This window comes from Branchiostoma lanceolatum, chromosome 2, assembly GCF_035083965.1.
Source record: "Branchiostoma lanceolatum isolate klBraLanc5 chromosome 2, klBraLanc5.hap2, whole genome shotgun sequence".
In the NCBI taxonomy this organism is placed as follows: domain Eukaryota; kingdom Metazoa; phylum Chordata; class Leptocardii; order Amphioxiformes; family Branchiostomatidae; genus Branchiostoma; species Branchiostoma lanceolatum.
Window position 1 is genome coordinate 33,662,078 of NC_089723.1, and position 24,633 is coordinate 33,686,710.

Consider the following 24,633-nt stretch of genomic DNA (forward strand, 5'->3'; position numbering starts at 1 on the left):
ACTGAAACATCTTCTAGAAGTGTCCGTGAAATTACCCTACGGAAATCCCAAGGTCGTACAGAGAAGAAACCACAGACACAGTTCCCTTATTTCAATCCTTACATTCAAAGCCATGACGTCATGGCTCTATGAAATGCCTAAAGTACCACGCATTAGACCTTTGATCATGCTGGCTGCTGCAAAACTGGGTGAACAACTCTGACCTGTGTACCATCTGAACGTTGGACTGCACCAACACATGCACAAACAACAGAATCACCGTAGGTATGCGGGCTTGTCGGAAGCATTCCGGTATTGGAAGGTAGGTGGCAGCAGCTTGTTTCACTATTTCTATGGCCCACGATTCAAATGTACGACTTAATCGTAATTTCTTGTAGAGAACACAAATACCTAGGCCTGTACCATACAAACGGGCACTCTTGCCAGAATAAGAGTACAGAAAAGTACATTTTTGTTGCCTTCTTTCTACGTTTTGAGCACGTTTTAAACGTTTGAGCGTACCCAGTTTTGAACTGTAGTAAGGCACTTGAACATGTCAAAATGGTGAGAAAGTAAGCAGGTTTATATGCTAGGGTGAGCTGAATATATGGTAGTCCAAATCTCGACATGGGCGTGGTTGATAACGCAATCTGAACTTTAAACAACAGCAGTATAAGTAAACTTTAGAACCAATAAATTTTGCCATGTTTGGCAAAACGTGTGTTCATTGCTAGTACTTTCAATGAAGTATGTCCGTCACTCTGCAACTGAATAGTATACGTAACTCTTTAGGAGGTTTCATTAACACTGGATTTATGGACGCCGAAGCTTTGCATATCATACTCATAAAAGGAGGGGACGTAATAGCGGCTAATGAATATCATATTCATAAGACAAGACGTGTAAAATTTCGCGTATTTTTTATATAAAAAACAACGATCGTGGGGCCCTACACGATGAAAAGATGTACACACGTTCTGAAAATGTACTTTATACTTCATGCCTCCGTTGATAAGAAGGTCGATCAAAGGTCACTCCGAATAACAGTCTTGAGGTCAGAAGGTAAATTTTATAAAGAGGGTCGACCCCCGCAAAGCAATAACAGTCAACATTTCAATCCTTCGGTCGAATGGTCGATTACTTTGTTTTGATAATACTATTAATAGCACGGTAAGTTTGAACGATAAGAAAGATTACATTAGCGTTAAAGTGTGCAATGAAGCTTGGTTTCTGGAAAATGCCCAATGATTAACTTACTGATAAGCACTCTTAATTACAGATCTAGAAGTTTGGTCCTGAAGAACGTCGACCTTTCGATCTCCGCCTGTGCCCGCCGCCACCATGTCCTTCCGTCAGGCTACAGAGTACAGCCTGGTCTGTAACGCCACCACAGAACAACTCTTCACAAACACCACCGTCTTATCCTGGACCGAAAGCGTCACCGTCGCCATCGAAGAACTTCGCATCGTCATGGCAACCGTCCACGCCGTGAGGGAGGTTGTCGGCGTGACCGGTGTGGATTTGGAAACCATCTTTTTCTACTACGTCCCCCGGATCATAGCCGTGCTGTTCATCGTGCCGTGGTACATCATGGGTTCCCTTTTCGTGAATGCCATCATCATTCGCTTCTACAGCGAGATGTACAACTTAACGGACCCTTTTGACGGCAACGCCATTTGGCAGAAGGCGCGGTGCGCGGTCTCCGCCTTCTGGGCAGTCCAGGCGAAGCTTTTGCACGGTGAGTGCGTGGACTCTCTAAATCGCTTTGTTCACTTGACAGAGCTTAAGAGGGAATGAAAAAATGTTTGTTTGTTTGTTTGTTTGTTTATTGTGTTTGTGTTCGTAAAATTATCACGCGTTGACTATTCTTTTTCAGATCTATGACGCTAATGTGTTCCTAAACTTTATTCAGACAGTTCTTTGGTCCAAACTACAAACAAACTGCTTTGTGAATTCAAATATCAAAAAAAAAGTTTTTACATCGTCATCAATAGAAAGTTGAATGTAGAGTGCCAGATAACATGTGTCGCCCCCGTCTACGGGAGAGCTCGAATATGTAAACCGCTTCCTTCACTCCTCTTGCAAAGAAATCAGGCTCCAAATCTCTGGTTTTTCGTAGTGGGGGATGAGGTGGGAAGATGGGAGATGAGCAGCTTTTAACCCTTAAGCTGCCAGTCCCGGTTTAAACAGGGATACAGAAAGATACCTTGTGTGATTGGCCTGGTTATAACCAGGATAGGGTTACCGGTATTTCCCAGAAGAAAACAGCTTTGTGTGCGTGTAGCGCTCGAAGCTAGCCTCCGTTGCAGGCTCTGAACCGGCTTTTTAGGGGGCAAAGTAATACACTTTTTGCAGCCAGCCCGTAACCATCAGCCACCCCGTAGCGATCAGCCGGCTGATGGTTACGGGCTGGCTGCAAAAAGTATATTATTTAGCCCCCCAAAAAGCCGGTTCAGAGCCTGCAACGGAGGCTAGCTCGAAGCCCGGAAGTTAGGGGAGTTAGAGCCGTCGGCTGTTTTGCGGGTTTCGTGAGGGAGGTCAGGGGTCAAACATTTTTACTTGACTAAAAAAACCTGGCAGCTTAAGGGTATTAAGCTATATTTTGTCATGTAACGCAAAACATCTTCTCTCTTACAGGTTACGAGATTCACGGTTATGAGAAGCTCCCGAAGGACGGCCCTGGTCTGATCGTGTACTACCACGGCACCCTGCCTGTGGATATGTACTACATGATGTCACGGATCAACCTGGACCAGGGGAGACCTCTGTGTGCCATGACCGACCGATTCATGTTCAGCATTCCAGGTACACGTACTGCAAATGTGCGGACAGCCACTCTATAGAGCATGACGAGTCTACTAGACCAAGTGCAGTCAGTCCTCTTGTGGCGACCTTTCCTGGTCCTTCAAAAAATGCAGCCAAACAGCAAAACATGCGTTTTAGAATTCCGCTGTAGCATGTCCTATAACGGAAAATGCTTAGCACCTGGAAGGCTAATACTACTACAGAGGTACGAATCGTAGCATTCGGCAAAAAATGAATAATTTGCCAAGAGAGTCAGTCCCTGGTAATGCTAGGGTCACATTTCCAACCCGGGGCCCGGCCGGGCAGCTTGAGGGAACGAAAACTATGACATAAAAGACAACAAAACACACAAAACTTTTGAAAAATTGATCCTTACAATACGTTATGTATATCCTTGATATGCGTCTTTTATTCTTTGTTTTCTCAAACAGCCCGGCCGGGCCCCGGCTTTGAAATGTGACCGAAGCATTAGGTTATTTTCCCTTCTCTTAACTGCGCCAACAAATGAAACCCTAAGGTGACAAAACTCTCCTGGCATACATTTCCCCTATAGCCTTCGACGTACTTAGTCTGGTAGAGCCCCCGTGTGTTATAATCCAAGTGAAGTGACAGACTGGTATTCACTCTTTTGCCAGGGTTGAAGTTCATGATGGACGCGATGGGAGTGTACCGAGTCTTAGTCCGGTATAGAGACCGGCGTACTTATTCAGGTAGAACCCCCATGTGTTATTGATAATCCTATTCCTAGTGAGGTGACAGCCCTGTCTTCGCTCTTTTACCAGGGTTGAGTTTCATGATGGACGCAATGGGCGTGCACCGCGGCGAGCCCGACCACTGCGTGAAGCTCCTGAAGGAGGGGAAGCTGCTGGCCCTGGCGCCGGGAGGGGTGCGGGAGGCGCTGTTCGGGCACAAGCACTACCGCCTCATCTGGAAGCACCGGATGGGCTTCGCAAATGTCGCGAAAAGGGCCGACGTGGTGAGTCGTTATCCTCCACCAGGCCCTCCTACGGGCGTATGGATTGTAGAATTCGGCAAAAAAATAGAATAATTGGCCAGTAGAGTCAGTCCACGGTGAGGGTCAATAATTCTCCCGCAGTTGAAAGCCTCTGGTGGTCCAACGTAATCTCCAAGCAGATCTATAGGTTGCGAAGACCGTATCAAACTGGTAGAGGAGGTACGTACGTTATTGCTATACAAGCTCCTTCTTCCAGTTGGATACGGTCTTTGTAATCCATTGGGCCTGCTTGGAGACTAGCCCAACGTCCCTGGCAAATATTCTCCCTAAAGCTGGCGTAGTTAGTCTGGTAGAGACTAGTGAGTCACTGTCCTACTGTTCAATGGCTTTGATACGTCCCTCTCCTTGGTGCTGAACACCCTATCCCCCGCTATCACTGTCCATGATTCTGATTTGCCAATATAGCCGATTACGCGATGCGTTCATTTGATTTGTTGTATTTTGTTATGTATGGTAAATCCCACGCTAAGCCTAGTTAAGCCGGCGTCACAATTCATGCGAGCGTCGGCCGAATTTGTAGATCGCCCAAAGCTCGCCGAATTTCAAAATCGCCCGAGCGTCGGCCGTATTTTCCAATGAAAATCTCGGGTGACGTCTGACGAACACTAAAAACTAAAAATCCCCCATGAGCTGGTACCATCTCTTGGACATGGACGAAGTCAGAATCCACTAACGTAGTAAAAGGCCAATATTTGGATCAACTTTGATTTCTAAAAATCGTCCGAAGCCCGCGTAATCGACAGGACGTCGGCCGTACTTCGGCCGAAAATACCAATTTGGAGCTCGCCGACACATCGGCCGAGCTGAATTCTTGATTTGTGACGGGGGCTTAAGAAAGATGATGTACCGAATTTCGCAATTCAGCCATTTCTGGCTGCAAAGAGAGTCCACTCACTAAACCAAGAAAAGAGCCTTATATGTATTCTTGCCTATAGAAATGATAACATTTTTCGAATTCATTTTCCTTGTTTCAGCCCATCTTCCCGATGTTCACACAGAACCTGCGCGAGGTTTTCCGGACCCCACGATTCGGAATACGTAGGTACCATGTCCTTGTGTCTGAAATAGTCTACTCTAAATATTTATTCTACTGTGTGTAGCGCACAATATTCCACCTAAATATCTTGTCTGATGTTTTTCATTGATAAAGTCTTACCCATCCAATTGACTTACTACTAAACGTTACTTGTGTTGTGATGGTGAAGTCGAAAGTCTTTCCATGAAAGTGTAAGAATGTTTTACAGCCAGTAGGTTTAACTCCGTTTAAACGCTGTTCACGCCTAGCCTTCCTGGAGTGGGTGTATGAGAAAACCCGGATGCCTGTTGTCCTCATCTATGGTGGATTTCCTGTGAAACTCAGGTCAGTCAAACATTCCCAAGATACGTTGATTTTGCACATTCGTAACAGCTCTTTAAGGTGTATTATCAGAGTGGTGGGTTATGCTGTAAATCTCAAGATTTCAAATGATCTACGAATACAAATGTGCTCAAATTAGGCTGCTATATATTTGCAAATAAGACAATAATTTTCTTCCAGAACCTACATAGGAGACCCTATCTATGACCCTAGCCTCTCGGCTGCTGAACTTGCGAAGAAGGTGGGTTCTCTTAAATGTTATTCTTAAAATGCTTAATATTATTTGGTCATAGCAAGGAGATAATGTAGGGATGTCCCTATAGCTCAACTTGTAGCAGCCTCACAGTTTAGCTCCTGGTTCCAACCAGTTGCTAACTGGAAGACCCTGGTTCAATCCTGATTCAGGACATCTTGGTTGGGGCTGCACCCATCTTTCAGAAGGGATGTAAAATGGGGGTCCCGTGTTCAAGGTGCCTCAGCATGTTACAGGGGAAGGGATAGCAACCTAGCCCTAAAATAAATACCATGCTACTAAAACTGCAAGGAAACATGCTGACCTATGTGCCACTACAAGGGTCTGAACAATTGAAGAAGATAATATAACAGACCATTCCTGCCTCTGAACATACAGGATTTGTTACACAGGGTTAGTTCATTTATAAACAGATACATGATAATAAAGAAATTTCTCACCTTCAATGGCAAAATACTGAAAATCTTAATTCATAAAGAATTATTTTCAAACTCATTGAATAGCTTGCTTTTTATGTAGTCAATCTTAATTTGATACTCTCGAGAGTTCAGCAAGCAGGTAAATCTCGAGAATAAAGTAAATACCAGACTCCACCTATAGGTTAATGCCCTCTATCGGTAAGATGTCGAACTGCACCACTAGGAAATGTGACCATTCCCACAGAATTTGCTAGCATTATCATAACGGGTCAAAATATTACTAGGAATGATCGACATGAAAAATTCAATGTTAAATAGTTGTTACCATTCAACGGTTAACAGTTGTTGCATCTCACAAAACAATTATGATGTAAGTAAAGTAGCAGCACCAGGGCTCTAGCCAGCCTGAAATTTTATCCCGTAAGCCCAAATTTTCTGTATAAACCTAACATGTCGAGCGCCGAAGGCGCGAGGCGTCGCGCCGTAGGCGCGACAATTCTAGGGGGGTCCGGGGGTATTCCCCCCCGGGAAAATTTGAAATGTAGACCCTCTGAAACGCTATCTCCAGCATTTTGAGGGGAAAGTTTTGCTGGTAGATAAAGCTTTAATAATGCCATCTCTTTTAGTGAAAACCTTCGTTGTATACAATCGGCAAATAAATTAAATTTAGCACCACAAAACTTTCTCATATATTTGACAATTATACACGTGAATTTTGTCGGCAGAAATAAAACATTTTCAACACCGGTCCCGTTTGCGCCCTGTACTAAATATAGTAGGAAATGAGACACCCTACTTTGGACAGAACGCCCTAAAGACGTTCAATATTTTCCTTCCATATTTTCCATGGTCGATTTCTCCGGTAACTTCCACTTGATTTGATCAAAATTCGTCGATTCAAGCCTTCAAACAGCCCCATCGTCGCACCAAATATCAATTTCCGATAAAACCTCGCGGATTCGCGCTAAAGCTAACATCTCGTGAACCGCGAGACTTGTATGTCATTGGTCCATTTTCCGTGACGCGGCGTGAACGAACGCTGTTATTGGCTACGTAGCTAGACAATATCTGATTCTGAGGTCTCAAACTCTCAACACCAGTTTTCGCGGGAAGAAAGTGTGCGTGTAACTCGGCGTAAACTTTAACAATATTTCCACAAAATACGGAAACTGGCTGGTAACTACTGGAGTATTTTTTGTGTGGCTATAACTGGCGGTGAATCGGGGAAAACAGCAGAAAAAAACGCCAGCCCGATGCGACCGGCCAGTGGGGCACTGGTAGTGGGGAGGGGGGCGAACGAGGGTGATTTTCTCTCGGCCCACGAACCACTGGCAACCTCCGCGCCTTCGCTTCAAACTTCCGCTTCTTTTCTGGAGATCTTTGCAAAAGTTCAAGCCCTGTCTATATCATTTCTCCCGATTTTTGTCCGTCAAGGTTTACGGATTGGTTTTAATTTTTTTCCGTAACCAGCAGCAAAGTCCCGTAAATTTACGGCAAAACTGGCGCTGGCTAGAGCCCTGAGCTGCAGCACTGTGAAACGCGCTGTAACGGTTATATTTGCACCTTACCTGTCATTTCAGACCCATGATGCCATAGAGGAGTTGATTGAACGCCACCAGAGGATCCCAGGGAGCACTTTCCACGCTCTTCTGGAGAGATTTCAGGGATTTATGCCCTTTGGAAAGGCCTGAGCAGGAGGGGAACTGCTTTGTCAGGCCAGCGGCCTAGTGTAGCTTTGTTTTGCCAAATGCTGCAAATCATTTAGTTCCTACATCATAAATGTTGTAGAAAAGATAAAGGCAGCTATGATATCAATTACAGTCTACATGTATAGACAAAGCAGAAGTGTTCTGGGTATTCTGCCAAGCGCCTTCATTTTGAAGTATACATGTAGACTGCATAGAAGACTTCAACAATCTAGGTGATGTCAGTGACAGCAATGAATACAAGACATGTGAAAAATGTCATCAAATACAGAATACTTAATAAGACCTTGCTCAAAGGAGGCTTTGAAGGAATGGCTACTAAGAATGTTTCCAATCGTATGCATATTGTCATCAGCAATAGCAAATAACATTCCCATACAAAAGCTTCAAACTGTACTTATTTTACAGGAAAAATCTTCACAAGTATATGACAAACATTCATTTCACCTAAGTAATGGACAAATAGATGGTTGCATCTAGTGTCATCTAGATGGATTCCTGTTTGTCTTAAGGAAAGGTCTTGCAACTTCAATAATTTCCATGGACTAAGTCATGGCAACAATTCTCGTCAGTTATGAGTGGCCAATGCTTTTGGGCAAAAGCTTTGCAATATCCATGGCTTGATATGGTGCAAATGTGAAGTTATGTCCAACTATTGCTTGTTGGATGTGAGAAATAAAAACATGTTTTTCATGATTTTCATTTTCAAACATGGGCTTTTACTTCATTTTCCACATTGAAACATTACTTATTGCTAACCTGGACTGTAATGTACTTGTGCTACCACTCATATTCAAACTGTCTGCATTACAACAGCTGTTCTAGTAATACTCAAACATGGCACAGGTTTCGTGCAATACAAAGAAAACAAACTTCAAAACTATACTGAACACATGGTGCAGGTGGACTCTACAGGCTTTGAGGAAACTTATATGAAGAAGTTAATACAAAGTTCATCCGCCAATCCCTGGATATGCACAATGATTAGCAACTAGAAATATGTCCTCAAGGCACTGACAATCCAAAAAAGTGGATAAAGTGGTTGTATATGGCATTACATGCACTGAATACCCACAACTAATTCACTACCATGTGACTGGATGAACCTAAACACATATATATTATTAGACGTCATGGTACACTTCCTCTCAAATACTATTGCTCAAGTCAAGTGTGAATGCTGGGCCCACCTAAAACATCAGCTTCAATGTACATATCTCACTTACTCTTTGAAATTACGATATCAAGGCTCTATCTCTAAAGTAAGTACAACAAGTGTTCAACACTAGTTACATGACTTCATATCACAGCAGAAAAAGGTGGCTAGAAAACATTGTAACAAAGATTGCACATAAAATCCAATCAAAAATGTCACTCAAACATCTGATAATGTACGACTCACTACTTAAAAGTAAACCAAGATATTGCAACCACATCTGACATACCTGTACACATGCACTATTTCAATCAACATTCTTACAGCTTAGCTCTCCATTCTGTACTTGCTAAGCAGCATGTCATGCCACCATTGAAAACTCTGATGCATTTTTTGTTCCTTTTTTTGTTCTCACATGTTTGAGGATGAGGTAGACATACAGTTGTAGGAACACAATCGCTATCACAAACCCAAGAATCATAACAATAGCATCATAAAAAATAAATTTGACTCTTAGTTTTAAAAATTTGGATACTAGGGGCATTTAAATTTAATATCTTCCCTTTGCAAAGAATTATTTGCACTCACCAAAAATAACCCTTTACCATTAAGCTGAATAGAATATGCAATATATCCAACTTAGTAATTATTGATCCTGATCAAAAACAAACCATCTCCAAAGATATGAAGGATAGTTTCAGTATCAATTTGTCAAGGGTTTTCAGTGCCTCTATGTAGTAAACCACATCATTACCTTTCAAAGGTAATGACATGAGAAGTATCAACCTTGTGAACTACACACAATCATCATCAGCTACAATCAAACTTCTTCAAAACTTTCAGTGCTGTACGATATTCTTTAAGATACATCAGTGACACTTTTCAGCTTGATATTTCAGATGTTTCATACTCAAGACATCATCTTTAAACATATCACACAGAAACTTAAATTGTCCCACATTTTCAAATGTTATAAGCAGAAATACTTTGAAATCATCTTAAAAACAAGTCCAATTCTACAACATATTGCAGACACTACAAATCAGTTTTTGTTATAAGTAGGAAATGGACAAGCTGCCACATTCCCTTAATTCAAGAGGGAGATCTAAACTCTTAACTTTGTCAAGAACTCAAGATCATGCTGAAGTTTATAACTAAAATGATATTGAATTTGTGCTTCATAACATAGAAACTTAAGTGGGATATTTGGTTAAAAGGGCCTTGTGCATGACAAAAATAGTTTCCGATGCTGGAAACATTCAACTACAACTTATTTGTCTTTAACTTATTACAAATGACCTGGAATGGGGCAGCCCTGCATTCCTTCAGGAAGACTTATTCAAGCTTTCTGGGTAGCAGACAAGCTTATCCTTCAAGTTTAAAGGGCTACTAAATCATGTTTAGCTACACACAACTTTCAAACTGGGATTGGGAACTATTAGACTTGGACAGCCCTTGGTTTTGTCTGGGCAGACTGGTCTGCGACGCCGTCCTCTGTATCTGACAGGCTTCCCCTCCACCCCTGTGGAAAGGGGGGCAGTTCGACAGCCTCCGTTGTTCCAACTCTATGTCCCCATTGATATTTGTATCTGTACTGTTTGTAAAGTTTGACAGAAGGAGCTCATCGTTCCCCACCCTCCATCGGTGTACAAAGGTGAGGTCCAGTTTTTCCCGATTGGCCATTCTAGACACGTGTGACTGAGCAAACTTCATTGGTGTACCTGTACCTGTCCGCTTCATCGAGACAACAGTCTTCTTCAGCATGCTCTTTTTCTCTGCTTGTTCCCCATCCACCTCGTCCCATGGAGGCACAGGGTGCCCTGACTCTATCGCCGTCTGGTACATGGGAGAATCCACCTCTTCTGACTCCTGCACACAACACCGGACTACTCCGTTTGGATGGAAGAATAAGTAGTACAGTACCATGATGACGATCCCCGCCAGGAACCCTCCCAGGACAAGGACCAGCGCAGCGTACTTGTAAAACACGTCCTCATCAAAAACCTTCCAGTACCACAGTCCTATGAGAGCTGCGTTCTCAAGGTACATGAAGGTGTAGAAGGCCGAGGCGCGGTATCGGGTCCGGCCCTCCTTCACGTTGAACCAGCAGAAGACGTGGACGATGGCCATGACGAAGTCGAAGACCCACTCCTCACCGCGATTGTCGCAGAACTTGGTGTCCTGCCAGAGCAGCCACAGGAACATGAGGGCGAAGTGCACGCCCACCACCACCAGCATGATCCACTCGAACTTGGCGGCAAACAGGGACAGGGCCACCACACGGGCCACGACCTCAAATAACCTCCACATCATCAGCAGGCCCACTCCGGTGAAGGACAGATTGTTCTTGTCGGGGCGGACTTCCCGTAGAGCCTTGTGGTACGCAACTAAAGCCCAGGCAAGGGATACCAGACTAGCTGCACACGTCACAACTGAAACAAAAGGCTTCGTGAGAATCTCAGAACAAGATGTACACACATATAGCCTACCAACATAACGGTCATAAGAAAGCTGTACAGTGAATGAGGATAAAAGGTCATAAACCAGGAAAGAAACCTTTATAGTAGGGGCTTGCCGTTACCAAGCTGCCTGTAGATAGAAAAAAATGAAGAGGGGGGGACAGGACAAATCATACAAGGCATGATGCTGACCAAGTCATCCTTTTGAAAATGATTTCAGCATAGCATGTTACATAGGTATGACTGAGCTTAATTGCTCAAATTGGAAAAAAGAAGAAACATGGCATTACATCAATTGTCATCCAAAAGACAGATAAGAAGGTATGTCACAATCAACAAAAGCTCTAAATATTTCAGAGGCATGATTGATTTTTTTGCTTGAAGTATTTCTTACTTGTGAGCAGATCTCTCTCCCCCTCATGTGCCAGGATGTAGAGCTGCAGGGTGAGCTGGGGTGCAGACTCCAGGAAAGCCTCAAACAGTCGCAGCATGCACACGTCCGCCCACTCGTACACAACGTACTGGTACCTGTCCCGCGCACGCTGGCTCTCACAACCATACTTCAGCGTACGGATGTACCTGAAAACAAGTACAGAAAAAAAACACATTGCATACATTTTCACTCTGAAGGACCTAAAGACAAATGAAACTCCCCTAGCAAATATTCTCCCTAAACAACCAGCATATAAAGTTAGTCTGGTAATTTTACCCCAAGGATCTGCTTGGAGATTACAGGTAGGTCAACTAGTCAGCCTTGAATTACATTTACAGGTAAATGTATCTATAGCTTAGCTGGTTTATTTTTTGCCTCTTTATCTTACACCACAACATATACATGTACACATGTACCACAACTATGGCACTATTTGAGTATTTTGCTACAATGTTTTTAGCAACAAGCTGTCTAGAGGACTACACATAGCTATGGGTCACCCTTGTATTTGTTCGACCCAAACGTTGTCACTATGCAAATACACTTGCTAGTTCTTATGACATGGTGCCATGTCAACAGCCCAAGGTTTCTGCATGAGGTAAAAACAAGTCCCTGCAAGAACTGGATCAATATTCTAACATGATTAGCTGTGGTCATAATCAGCCATTAGTTCTTCTGTAAGTGCTGTTTGCACTTGTAGAGGATCAATCTTAACAAAATTAAAGTGCAGCTCTTACATATTTCTTGTTATTATCAGCACATTTTCCTAATCTGATGGCTAAGCTATTTTCCAACATGACTTCAACAGTCAACAAAAGAGGCCTATGTGAGTGAGTGCTTACTCAGTACATGTGTACACAGTTATTGCAGCCAAGTGTAAATCCCATGTACAAAATAAAAGTAAGGCTCTGAAAATGTTGTGTTTCAAATAAATACAATTTACAGTCCAGAAAAAATTAGGATCGGACCTTGGTAGGATAAAGGATTCTAATTCCTTACATCAACTGTTCAAAGCCATAATCTGTTAACAGTGCGAAATACCGGAACATTTGCAACTGTTACACTAATTGGAATTCTGTTTCGTAATTTCATCACTCAGAATCAGATGACAGATCAAACATTTTATCAATTTATGTCCCTTCCTTGCAGTCGACCCCCCCAAAAAAGGCTAGGATCGGCAGGTTTTTGCTAATGTTAATTGGGCAACCAGAAGCATAGCAGGCCAAATCTATTTCTTACTCAGGACTGCCCAATTTCTTTGTATTTCAGATGGGGCAATCATCTACTCTACCCTCCTAACATCTGCTTGGAGATAATGTCAAATTGTGAAGAGATGATTCAGGGGCCCTGTTCATGATAACCATGATGTAATGAATGAATAATTTTTGGAATGAGAATCCAATAATGACCTCTAGGGGAGGGTGCTGAGTGCACATTGACCTCGGATGTAAATTACAACAGCACACTACATGGGGCTTGAAACATAATTTTCCCTTCTCTACGTATACAGCATTGCAAGGTACCATAATCAATATAACTGTACATGTGCATGCACAGCTTTGCAACATTGGATACAATGTCTGACCAAATATTATATATTTGAAATGGAAATGAATGAAATGTAGCCCACATTCCTCCCTCAAGGGAGTATAATCTCAGGGCTACTCTGCTATGCGGCCTCCCCATGGCTTGCGTTTTTTTTTTTTTTTTTTGCTAAACACACTGGTCAGGACTCCCTGCTCTACTCTTACTCTTAGAGATCGATAAGTGTGTTGGGTTCTTTTAAGTGCAGAGATTTGACGCCATAAGCTCCCTCACCCATGGGACTGCTGGCTTTACATCCCCATCTGAACGGAAGATTCATCTCTTTTCCAGACATGTCCAGAACAGGGTGCGAACCCGGACTGATGGCTATATGGATTTTGAACCAGATGTGGCAAGTTACAGAGTGTGCTGACCACTACACCACACGGACACGTGACACATGCACCATGAAAATTCTTGATTCATGATGTGGCCAAAGTCTGTGACCCAACAACGTGTAGCACTGCTGCACAATACCAAGGCGGTTAAAGCAATACTTATGTTACACATATACAAGGTATTGTATTGTATCTGTGTAGAAAGATTGCTGGTAGAATTTTGTATTTCAAGCCCTACTAGAACTTGTTTCTTTCTTTGGAACGTGCTTGCCAGGTGTGTTATTTCTTCTTGCAAGGCAAGGCAAGGTCCTTTCATACTTTTTTCACACTTTCTTAGTTTTATTGGCCACCCACGCATAAGGAAGTGTATAACGTTACAGCAGTAGTGGATGTTACTTGCAAGCCAAGTGTGTTATTTCTTCTTGCATGGCAAGGCAACTTGTCCTTTCAGTTTCATGCTTTTAATTTTCACTTTCTTTGTTTCTTTTGCCACCCAAGCATAAGGAAGTGTATAACGTTACAGCAGTAGTGGAAACTAGGCTGAACAGGATGATCCAGTTTACCACAAAACAAAATGGTTACAATTTGCCATATATGTAATTGTAATCTTGATGGTCTAATAATTTATTCAGACTGACTCATTTGTGTAAATATGTATGTGCATCATAATGTAGTGAATGAATCTTGGAGCTGGTTATATTTTGTTACGCTTTGCGCGGATATAAGTAAAGTAAGTTCAAAATCCTCAAAGACACGCCCCAACAAATCCCCAAGTCTTTTCACAGGGGATTAGGATAAGGGGCCCCTGGGGGAAAAGGCCGAAAGGGTGATGTTTTTTCAAGGGCAGATAAATGCCCTTTCCTCTGTTGTAGAAAAATAATAACACAGAAATACAGGGTAAGGGAAAATACATGTTTGTTGTATAATACCTGACGATTGTTCCCAGCTGTAGAAAGTGTAGGAAACTCCGCCAGAGCCAGCTCAGGATAGCCGGCTTCTTCCTCGCCACCCTCCCCCTCTGGTCCTCGCCTTCCTCCGCGTCCCGGCTTTCGTCCTGGAAGTACCACTTCAGACTGAACAGCTGCAGCACGATGGACGGCAAAGCCACGAAGAACAGGGTAAAACCGAAGAACCAGTACCGCTGTTTAGTCCAGTACATGCAGGCCAGCGCTATGTCTGACCCGATGTCCCATATAAACGTCAGGATGCCTCCGATAGTCCACACGAAGTCCAGCTTCGAAAACCGCTGCTCGTACAAGCCCTCCCTCAAGTTCCTACATTTTCGCGTGCACATACAACAGCACAAGCCACTACAACCTGGGTCAGGGATTTCCTGAGCGGGAGAGTCCGTGGAGACGGAGGAAGGCGCGTGTTGTAAAGAGGAGTTAGCTCCCCCGTTCGAGTTGGCCGCCATTTTGGGTTCGTGCTGACTTGCCGGGAAAACCCGGAAGTACTAGTCATGTGGAAATTATGACGTCACTCTCCTTGCCAGAGAGATTCCCCTGTTGACATATTTGGTTGAGCTCTGTGGTTTCAAGGAGGTTTGGTGGTTTTCATGCTTGTTCGAAGAACTAGAAGGAAATGTAAAACGCTTAGCGGTTTGCCCTTCTTTCTTCCCCAATGATATCGATGCCCATGTTAGAGAGGAAATTTAGAAAGACAACCTGTATTCTTATTTTATCTATGTACCAGTGGATGCCATACTTTGTACTTTGTCATATCGTCACATACAGAAACAAACTGAACTACCATATAACGTATCAAATATATGTATCGAATGCCATTTAAAAATCTCTAAGTAGATTTTTTAAGGGGCCTTTCTTTGCCAGCACTTGTTGCCAAGAGGCAATTTCACCTACTAGTACCAAAATCTACTCTCCAAGCAGAGGTTGGAGGGTAGACATGACGAAAAACGGGGCATGGGATTAAAAGGTCACAATCTTCCCCCACCAACCTCTGCTTGGAGAGTACCAAAACAGACTATTCGGAAAGTGAAATCATCACGGCCAATATCTTTAAAATGATTTAAACAGAAGTTCACCTTGAAGGCATCTGTTGTATCCTCTACCAGGCCCCGGCCGCGGATGGCTGGGAAAATAGTAGAAAAAGTGGCCAAATAGAGTTATAGTATGCTAAGGAGTTGGCTACGGAGAGCGGGTCCAATCTGCCATCCTAGGCTGCAAGTGAAACCCTACCTGGCAAATATTCTCCCTATAGCCGGCGTAGTTAGTCTGGTAGAGACTAAATCTGTTGTACAGTAGGAGGCAAAAGAAACTACTTGTACTAGAAGCTAAGAGTCAGCAAACACAGTTGAGGCAATAAATTTACATTTCTCCATTTAAATAATGATGTGGACATTTTATTGAAATACTTTTTCATCACGTCATCTTCAAGATTCGCTGTAGAGTCAAGACTGCGTTCAGTCGACCTCCAGGTTCAGTCTCCTGAACACACTGTCCAAGTGCGCCCTCTAGCGGCCCCATGATTTCAATAGGAGGGTCGTGTAGAAGTCCCTTATCTCCCACATTTTGCTCTTCACTTTCTTCACTCGTTTCCCCCCATTTGCGTCGCTCTGGATGTTTGTGCAGGTTGGACAGAAGTCGGGCACATATGCTGGCATACATCATTGGAGTGTACTTGAGAATGTCTTTACAATGATACTGATCGCTGAATAGTTTCTGCTGGAAGTCCATGTAACACTGCTCGTTGCACATCTCTGCCTGTTCTTCATGAGTGACAACCGCTCGCCTGTCAATCACCATCACATCATCCAAGTCGATCAATCGAACCCAACCTCGGCTGTCGACTGCAAAGTTTTGTAAAGACACGTCCACGAAAAACAGAACCCAGTCCGGGTCCTTTTCAAGGAGAGTGCCTATTAGTTGTAACAACTGTACCGCAATGTCAGCTCGAACTTCCCATGGAGAGTCCATGAAAGTGTCTAGTGTCCCCCCGGCATGTTCCACCACAATTACTCTTCCACAGGCTCCATAAAACTTGGGAAAGGGCCAAAGCGTTGTAGACTTTGTAGTGAAATACCGGAGTAAGACCGCCTCCTCGTTCAGGAGAAGCGACGTGGAGAGAAACGCACGTCCGACACTATCTACTTCTGCACTCTCGCTCTCGACATACAGCTGTTTGACTTCATGTAGAAATCTAGCCGATAAACAAACTGACAGAGTAGACTTTTCCTTGTGGGAAATTCTCCATGCTTCCCGCAACCAGCCTAGCTTCAAAGCAGCGTCGGTCACCAACATGGTCTCTAGAATGAAAGACTCGGAGGAGTTGCACTTCGCAGGACGCGATGCCATCCGACATATATACCTGTCATATCTCTGCCACACTTCCTCCTCGCCAAGAGCTTTAGCAATGGCCGTTGTACCGTCTACATTCCCGATGGAAACCGGACCTTTCTTCAACGGCTTGTCTGAGTGCACTTTCCGGAAGTGGCCCCGATGTAGAAGTTCACAGGTGTCCCCAAAACACGCCGGACATTTTTCAGCCTCGGCCCACGAAATCTCGACGTGGTCTGTCACGGAATGTCCCCCCTGATTAACCTTAAGTATGTAGACAATAACTGCGAGCAGCAGCACTGCCAACAGGAACACCTTCACCTTGGTTGACCTTCGTTTCGGCAGAACATGATGCCAGTGCCACAACGCCATTTTCGAACAATAGACGCTTTACTATGTGCACAGTGATACGTGACACTGCAAACGCTATGACAATCCCTGAGTGGAACAACCTCTTCGCTCACGTTGTATGGTAGACAACACGTGAGTCAACTGTGACGCTGAGGCTCCTGTGTGATGTCCCTACCAGGGGCTATGATAGAACCAGAACCAGTCGCGGGACTTCTCCCCGCAGGAAAACTTCCGCGAAAAGAGTCGCCAGACAATGATTTTGTTAGTTGGGTACTAGTATATCCCATTACAAACTCCATTTAGCCAAAAGTCAGCTACGCATCCACTCTGCGCAGCATTGTGAAGGTCACGTTAACTATTAACCCCGCCCCCTTTCCAAAGTTATACCGTCTGCGAAAATACCCGACTCTCTTGACAGCGTTGCTATGCTGAGATACCATCGTTGTTGCCTGCGTGAAAGTTGTTCACCTCTTGTGGGGGTATTGCAGTTTTCTGGGTATGTGTGTTCGCAGCTGCAACTCAAGATCCCTTTGATTTTGGCATGTCGGCACTTAGTAAAGGTCCCGATGATGCCTGCCTATTTTGATTTGGACATCGTAGCAGTATTTTTCTAAGAACTATACAACGACAACCCCATCTTGATGTGGTACAGCCCCCATTAAAACATCTGTTGGTTCACGGTCATGTTTTAGTGCTTTCTATCGTCTAACCTGCTAACTGCAGCACTGTGAACTTTTAAAAATCGCACCATTGCAAGGGTAGGATACCGTAAGCACACAGGGGGGGCTTCAACTACCAAAAGCACGCCTACAGTACAAGAAGAGATCGTTCTCTTTCTCTGGCGCGGTCCTCACTGCCACTACAAGTAAGAGATGCAACATCTATCGGTGCTTTTAAAACTATATATACAAGAGAACTCCACTAGTGTTTAAATTTCGTTTATCTCTTATGTAAATATATTTTTGGTTCACTCATTTATTGATATGATTTCACATTATGTCAACATTGATATGCAAATTCAACCTGATTTCATTTCATTCCATTATATTTTGTCACTAGTATATGATGTTAATGTATATATTTGGTAATATTATGTTTTGTTTGATATGTTATCTAAGTTACTTTGGTTTCATATCAATTTTACTTCACATTATGTTTTGTTACTTGTTATTTTATGTAAACAACTTTGTTTGGGGTTTTCCCCCCCAGGGCTCATTGAAAAACGCCAGCTGGCGATATGACTCCCCTGGTAAAATAAAAATAAACAAACAAACAAACAAACAAACCGTAACCAAGTAGGTTTTGTGTAAACCAAATCCAAATGGAGGGGGGAAAATAGTGCGAAACCGTTTAAAAACTCGATGGTGGCTATTTACCAAAATGAAGGAGCAATGTCCGTGACAGTCACAGGCAATGCGCGTTTACCGTAGTGGCACATTGGATCAACACCCACGTGGAGTTGGAGGGTTGACAGCGTCATTTTCATGGTTCACCCCCACGGGGGTATTGCAATTGTCTTAGTTGTGTCTTCGCAGCTATAACTCCAGATCAATTTGATACATTTGCTTGAATGTTGGCATTTCGGCACTTATCACAATGATGTATAACAGAGAATAGTGGACTCTAAACTTTGTGTACGCTCCAACTTAAGTGTATTTATTTATTCATTAATCTTTAGGGTGGTCCCTTCAGTTAACAAATAACTGATTTCCAAGGGAGCCCTTATGAATATATATGTACGTATGGCACTTAGTGAGGTTCCGATGATGCCTGCCGATTCTGGGAATCGTAGCAGTGTTTCTAAGTAATGTGAAATTATAGATCTCAGCCCCCAATAAAACATATGTTGGTCGCCTAATGGTAGTCTACACAACACAAACTTTTGCTGCCTGGAACTAATTAGGTACTGTCCAAGCAGAGGTTAGGCCACTGCCCGTTGATTACTTCCTAGTGTTATGATAAACAACTACCTGGACACAAATGGTAACAGGTTTTCAAGACATTATTTTTCCTGTTAAAGAGGGTAACGCTACCAAACACTTTATCCCCCACACGACGAACACAATAACTTTTTCACGGAGGTTTGTGTCCTACGGACTTGTTTATGGAGTTGGTGAGACACAATTGGAATTTCGTAAAATGGCGATGTGTTATCCCTTTCGACCACCTAGTCGATTGTGTATTATTCAATAAAGTTCAAACTGTATTTTTTCTGCTCTTTTGAATTTACAATGTATTTTATAAAATGATAAGGATCACACAAAATCATACGGTTTCCAAGGAAGCTTTTTCAAATGTGATACTATAAACTTTCATGGAAGACATGAGCTTGATATGATATATTCACATTCTTTTAACTTCAATATTGATGCATTTTCTATGTTCTAAATTAGATTATGTTGAAACTATTGTGCTATGACGTGGTATCTATATTAAACATCACATACATGATATCATAAAACCATATCCCTTATAACAATATTAAAAGACATTGAACTCAACAACAAATTCAAAATAAAACGACTGGAGCAGTGACTTGGAATCGACGCATCTGACAGATGTAAATTAAAGTACTTAATTGTGTAGATATCAAGTTAACGTTCAAAGTGATATGTGTGATTTCTCGTCTTATTACCAGGTCAAAATTATCTATACTTTATCAAATGTAACAATATAACGATAAAAGTCCACTCGTCTTTGATTAAAATGTGCAATGGAATGTTCGCCTTCCCAACATACATGATATGCTTTAAAGACACCACCGACAGACATACGAAGATGCTGCACATAAGATAATTCATACATTCTTCTGGGAACGGAAGACAGGAATTCTTTCCAAAAGGGCGCGAAGTAAATTCCCAGGAGTTTTCTGGTGAGTCGCGATCATGTCTTCTAGGGCACGATGGGTCTGAAATGACAAAAAAATCTTGTGTTTCGGACAACTATTTCCTGTTAATTAAAAGGCGAAGATTTAGTATCATGATCGGTTTACCAGACAAAGTGTACCCAAAAACATCGTGGCACTTTTGAATTGCCATCTTTAAATTCTCCAAACTATTTCAAGATGTTATAATATATGTATAGTTTCTGTATTGATGTGTGTTTTCTCCAATAGATCACATTTCATTAGGCCTTTATTAAGAGAAACGTACTATATTGCTCGCCTATGAAAATGCTTGGCGAGTATCTATGACTGTACATTTAGTCTAAATCTGTCATAAGGTATGAACATCATTAGTATTGACTATTGTGCCATATGAAGAATGACTCACCTTCTTAGCAAGCTCTTCAGCGGAGATGTTAGGATCGAAGATAGGGTCTCCTATGTATGTTCTGTGTGACCAACATAGGGTAAACATGCAATGGTCAACGAGATATCTCATCATCAGTCCATATGTACAACACGTTTCTTGTTGTAAAACCTCATATCTAAACAGACGATATCCCATGCATGAAAATAAAGCATTCTTGTTCGGTTTCTATATCATGTAAACGTTATGACACCACAATATGGAAATATGATACTGGTTTAGCCCCCGCACCACTCACAACCCCCATACTGACCACACCTGCACTAACCTGAGTTTGACAGGGAAACCTCCATAGATTCCAACAACAGGCATCCTCGTTTTCTCATATACCCACTCCAGAAGGCCTGGGTGCAAAACAATGTAGAAAAAAATATTTCCAGACTTACTTTGAAACTTTGAAAAAGAATATGACAAAAACGTTATCGATGAACGAAATTTTGTCAGAATTCACATGATACACAGCATCGTAAACATTCTTCGGAATATGGTACTTACGCTTTCCCAGTCGCGGTGTTCTGAACGCTTCCCGGCAATTTTGCGTAAACATGGGAAAGATAGGCTTCATGATATAGATGGGAAAACAACAAAAGAGCATAGTCAATTTCAAGTCGACTTTACCTATGAGATCATCTTAATAGGAGAAAATATGTTTATTCATATGTCCCCAATTAAAAATCTGTCCGTCCACTTGAAAATTGATAACAAGAGTGTTTATAGCTAAAGAAAGAACATATCATTCAGTTAAGAATGTAGCTTTGAACGATATACTGTGCTGCATAACTCGTATAAATCAAACCATACAAAAGATATGATCACACAGTTCAAGTAGATGGATTGGCCTGCAGGCTTGCTTTATTGAAGAGCCATAAGCTGCGAAAGCAAGTTTGATAGTATGTCTATGTATATGAAACATGATTGATATTGATAGGTCAATCCGGAAAGCACGATAAGATATCCTTTAACACGATTGAGTGAACCAATCAGCACCTTAGTCCATATCAACTGGGCGGATAGACCAATCAGCACCAAGGACATAGATGGCGGAGAAGGGTATGTGTACATACAAGGCTATCATCAACTCTCATCTCATTGGTAAGGGGTGAACTAAATAAAGAGCACGAACCAATCAGCTAGAAGAGAAGCGGAAGATGCGAACAAGGACTTACTACTCCTGCCTCTTTCGCCACGGCGGCGAACCCCATTCTCCTCTTCCACATGAGCCTGTAGTTCTCGTCGCCGAAGAGCGCCTCCCTCAGGCCGCCGGGCGCCAGACCCAGCAGGTTCCCTTTCTTCAGCACTCGGACACAATGTTCGTGTTCCCCTGACGTCACTCCCATCGTGTGCAGCATGAATCTCCAGCCTGGAAAGGGAGAAGGTAAAAACTACTAAGACATGCATAGTAAACTATTTAAAGGGTAGTAACGTTACTGGCGAATTGTGTATGGTTTAGATTTAGAGGCCTAGATCTCATAGCAATGAAGTTGGTGATGTTGACTAGACCTATGAAAAATGTTGTGTTTCCGCGCCGTTTTTTTCTTGGGTTGACCTCTGGCATGGGATATACAATTTTCGATCAGACATGTGAGTGATGAAAACGTTGTAAAATCATTTTTCAACATCATTCTTTATTTCTGTTGCAATAGAAAATTGTGCTTATGTATTATTTGTATGATTAGAATATGATGGCGAAAATACTAGTGTCCTGATGCATTTTAGTTATGTTATGTTATATTATGTTATGTCACACTGTATTTGTCGGATCACTTCACCGAAATGTAAAAAGTTAACTTCGATTTCTTTTTTACTTACCTACCGACCTGATATTTTTAGAACCGTAATCAAGAACACAATATTGATTTTCCTGGGCCTTATCAATTGATTTATATCAGTCAACTTAGTGTTTGACAACGAGAGCAAAAACACACTGAAAAACAAGTAAAGGTCAACGACCTTACCTGGAATGTTGAACATGAAGTGGTCGGCCACAGCGCACAGAGGTCTGTTCTGCACGAGGTTGATTTTTGCCAGCACGTAGTAGAAGTCCAAGGGCACGGTGCCGTGGTAGTACACAAGCATCCCTGGGCCGTGTGTGGGGAGTTTGTCCAAACCATGGATCTCATGCCCTGTGGGTTAAGAAAGAGTCAAGCGACAAGGATAACATCAGTCACTTTAATTGTCTTTCCATTAATTGAGCTTTAGGCAAAGTGAGAAAAATACAAGACTTCGTTCAAGATATTTGTCTTATGATAAGACAAGAATCAAAATGTTGGGACGACGGATGGCTGACGTAATGAGAGAGTTATGCTTTGGTCCCATTTCCAATCCGGGGCCCGGCCGGGCAGCTTGTGGCAACGAATATTATGATAGAAAATACAACAAAAGACACAAAACGCAAAAAATATTCCTAACCATAAATTGTGTATCTTCTTGATATGCATTTCTTATTTTTCGTTTTCTCAAACAGCCCGGGCGGGCCCTGGATTGTAAATGGGACTGAAGCATTTGAAGGGGACTTCATGACACTAGCCTGGGTGCCATCCGCCCCGTAACCGCTGGCTCAATCTTTTCGCTTGCTAACCACTAAGATTGAGCCAGCGGTTATTAAGGAGGATGGCACCAAGGCTATGATGGCACAGCATCCATCTATTGCAGTGTGAAGCCAATAGTAGCGGAACATAAACACAAGGAAGTGGCTCACCGTGCCAAAACTTCGCCTGGATAGTCCAAAAGGCGGAGGCCATCCTCCGTGCAGGTAACCAGACATCCCCGGCAAACGGGTCCGTCAGGTTGTGCTTCTTGCCGTAGCGGTGGATGATTATTGCCGTGACGTACAGCGAGCCGATCATGGACCAGGGGAGGATATAGAGTACAGCCGTGGGCAGGAGGATCCAGTAAATCAACACAGTTTCCCAGTCCAGATTGTTGAGCCCGACATACTCCATGGCAACGTGAAGTGTTTCTATGGCAACGGTGACGCTTTCCATCCAAGATAAGACGGTGGTGTTTGTGAAGAGTTGTTCTGTGGAGGCGTTGCAGACCACGCTGTGCTCTGGAGCCAGATGAAAGGACATAGTACCAGAAGTCGATTCACTGCAATTGCTACCTGTTACGCAAACTGTCAAACAGGGACAATAGTTAGTCAAATGTACAGAGAAACACATATCCATCATGTTCTATCATCAGACAATCAGCATTGCCTGTATGAAATAAAAACAAAGGTTGACTAAATGTTACGGTTGACTCCACGCTCTGGTTTCTACAGTACAACTGTTGACATTTTTTATTTCAGTATGAATGTCGCGGATTATTATATATACTTTATATGTATACTGTATCTTTATTTGCAAACTCATGCCCGAATCCTATAGTTGCATGCAAGGAAACAAGCATGTACAATAACGTCAAGTTTTAAAAAAAGAAGTATTTTCTATAACGTTTAAGATCTATCTGGTGTTCCTACACACATTACTAGGAGGTTTGACTTCTCTGTTGGTGCCAGTGGCTGATACATAGTCCCACGCTTTACGATGACCTTTCCCATTTATATGTCTATTGATAGCGCATGGAACCCCCTGCACCACTAGTACCGGGGAGCTTTTTGAGTTTCGTCGTAATTGATTTTCATAACCTACATATTCGTACTGTCATCGGCAACAAAATCACATTTTCTGACCACAATTTAGCAACTAGACGTTTGTTGATCCACAAATATACTTATGTCCCAAACGGTAACCACAATCTACACTGCAACTTGTGAAGTCACAAATCCTGTACTCACAACTGGGTGTGATGACCCCGTCAGCCAAGTGCACCATGGCATACAGCGCGAAGACGAACATTTTAACCACAAACGTGGCTAGATTATGTTTTTGTCTCGTCACATAAGGGTGTCTGGATCTTACAACCTTTACCAACTGTGACCTTTGGTAGCTCATACGATGATCACATGTTCTGTGGATGCCAATGTTGATACAACATGGTGTATATAACGTGCCTTTTGACCCCCTTATGTGCCTATTGACCACTAGTGTTATTCTGTGCACGCGAGCGAAAGCAGATGTGTAACGGTATACTACCAAACAATGCCATGACGTTTAGTAATTGCACCATTGCAGAAGTGTTTTCACCCACTCTACAGATACTATGATTTATAATCTTAAACAAGATGTTATTT

The 24,633-nt window shown here is 42.6% G+C and overlaps 4 protein-coding genes across 4 annotated transcripts; 1 reads left to right on the forward strand and 3 right to left on the reverse strand.

Moving 5' to 3' along the window:
- Positions 1-1,208: 1,208 nt before the first annotated feature.
- Positions 1,209-8,230, forward strand: LOC136428748 (DGAT1/2-independent enzyme synthesizing storage lipids-like). Its single transcript, XM_066418483.1, has 7 exons — positions 1,209-1,717; positions 2,617-2,784; positions 3,567-3,760; positions 4,774-4,837; positions 5,084-5,159; positions 5,337-5,397; positions 7,409-8,230. The coding sequence occupies exons 1-7, from the start codon at positions 1,321-1,323 to the stop codon at positions 7,517-7,519; spliced, it is 1,071 nt and encodes a 356-aa protein (XP_066274580.1). The 5' UTR covers positions 1,209-1,320; the 3' UTR covers positions 7,520-8,230.
- On the reverse strand, positions 8,231-15,207 carry LOC136428746 (XK-related protein 6-like). The gene is made up of 3 exons (XM_066418481.1): positions 14,434-15,207; positions 11,544-11,728; positions 8,231-11,122 (listed from the first exon to the last, which is right to left on the reverse strand). The coding sequence occupies exons 1-3, from the start codon at positions 14,916-14,918 to the stop codon at positions 10,095-10,097; spliced, it is 1,698 nt and encodes a 565-aa protein (XP_066274578.1). The 5' UTR covers positions 14,919-15,207; the 3' UTR covers positions 8,231-10,094.
- A 640-nt stretch (positions 15,208-15,847) lies between these two features.
- Positions 15,848-17,469, reverse strand: LOC136428747 (divergent protein kinase domain 2A-like). The gene has a single exon (XM_066418482.1). It carries the CDS (start codon positions 17,167-17,169, stop codon positions 15,883-15,885), a length of 1,287 nt encoding a protein of 428 aa, XP_066274579.1. The 5' UTR covers positions 17,170-17,469; the 3' UTR covers positions 15,848-15,882.
- A 2,008-nt stretch (positions 17,470-19,477) lies between these two features.
- Positions 19,478-24,413, reverse strand: LOC136428749 (DGAT1/2-independent enzyme synthesizing storage lipids-like). Its single transcript, XM_066418484.1, has 8 exons — positions 24,238-24,413; positions 23,158-23,574; positions 22,415-22,582; positions 21,626-21,819; positions 20,955-21,018; positions 20,728-20,803; positions 20,421-20,481; positions 19,478-20,056 (listed from the first exon to the last, which is right to left on the reverse strand). Exons 1-8 carry the CDS (start codon positions 24,392-24,394, stop codon positions 19,946-19,948), a joined length of 1,248 nt encoding a protein of 415 aa, XP_066274581.1. The 5' UTR covers positions 24,395-24,413; the 3' UTR covers positions 19,478-19,945.
- Positions 24,414-24,633: the final 220 nt, after the last annotated feature.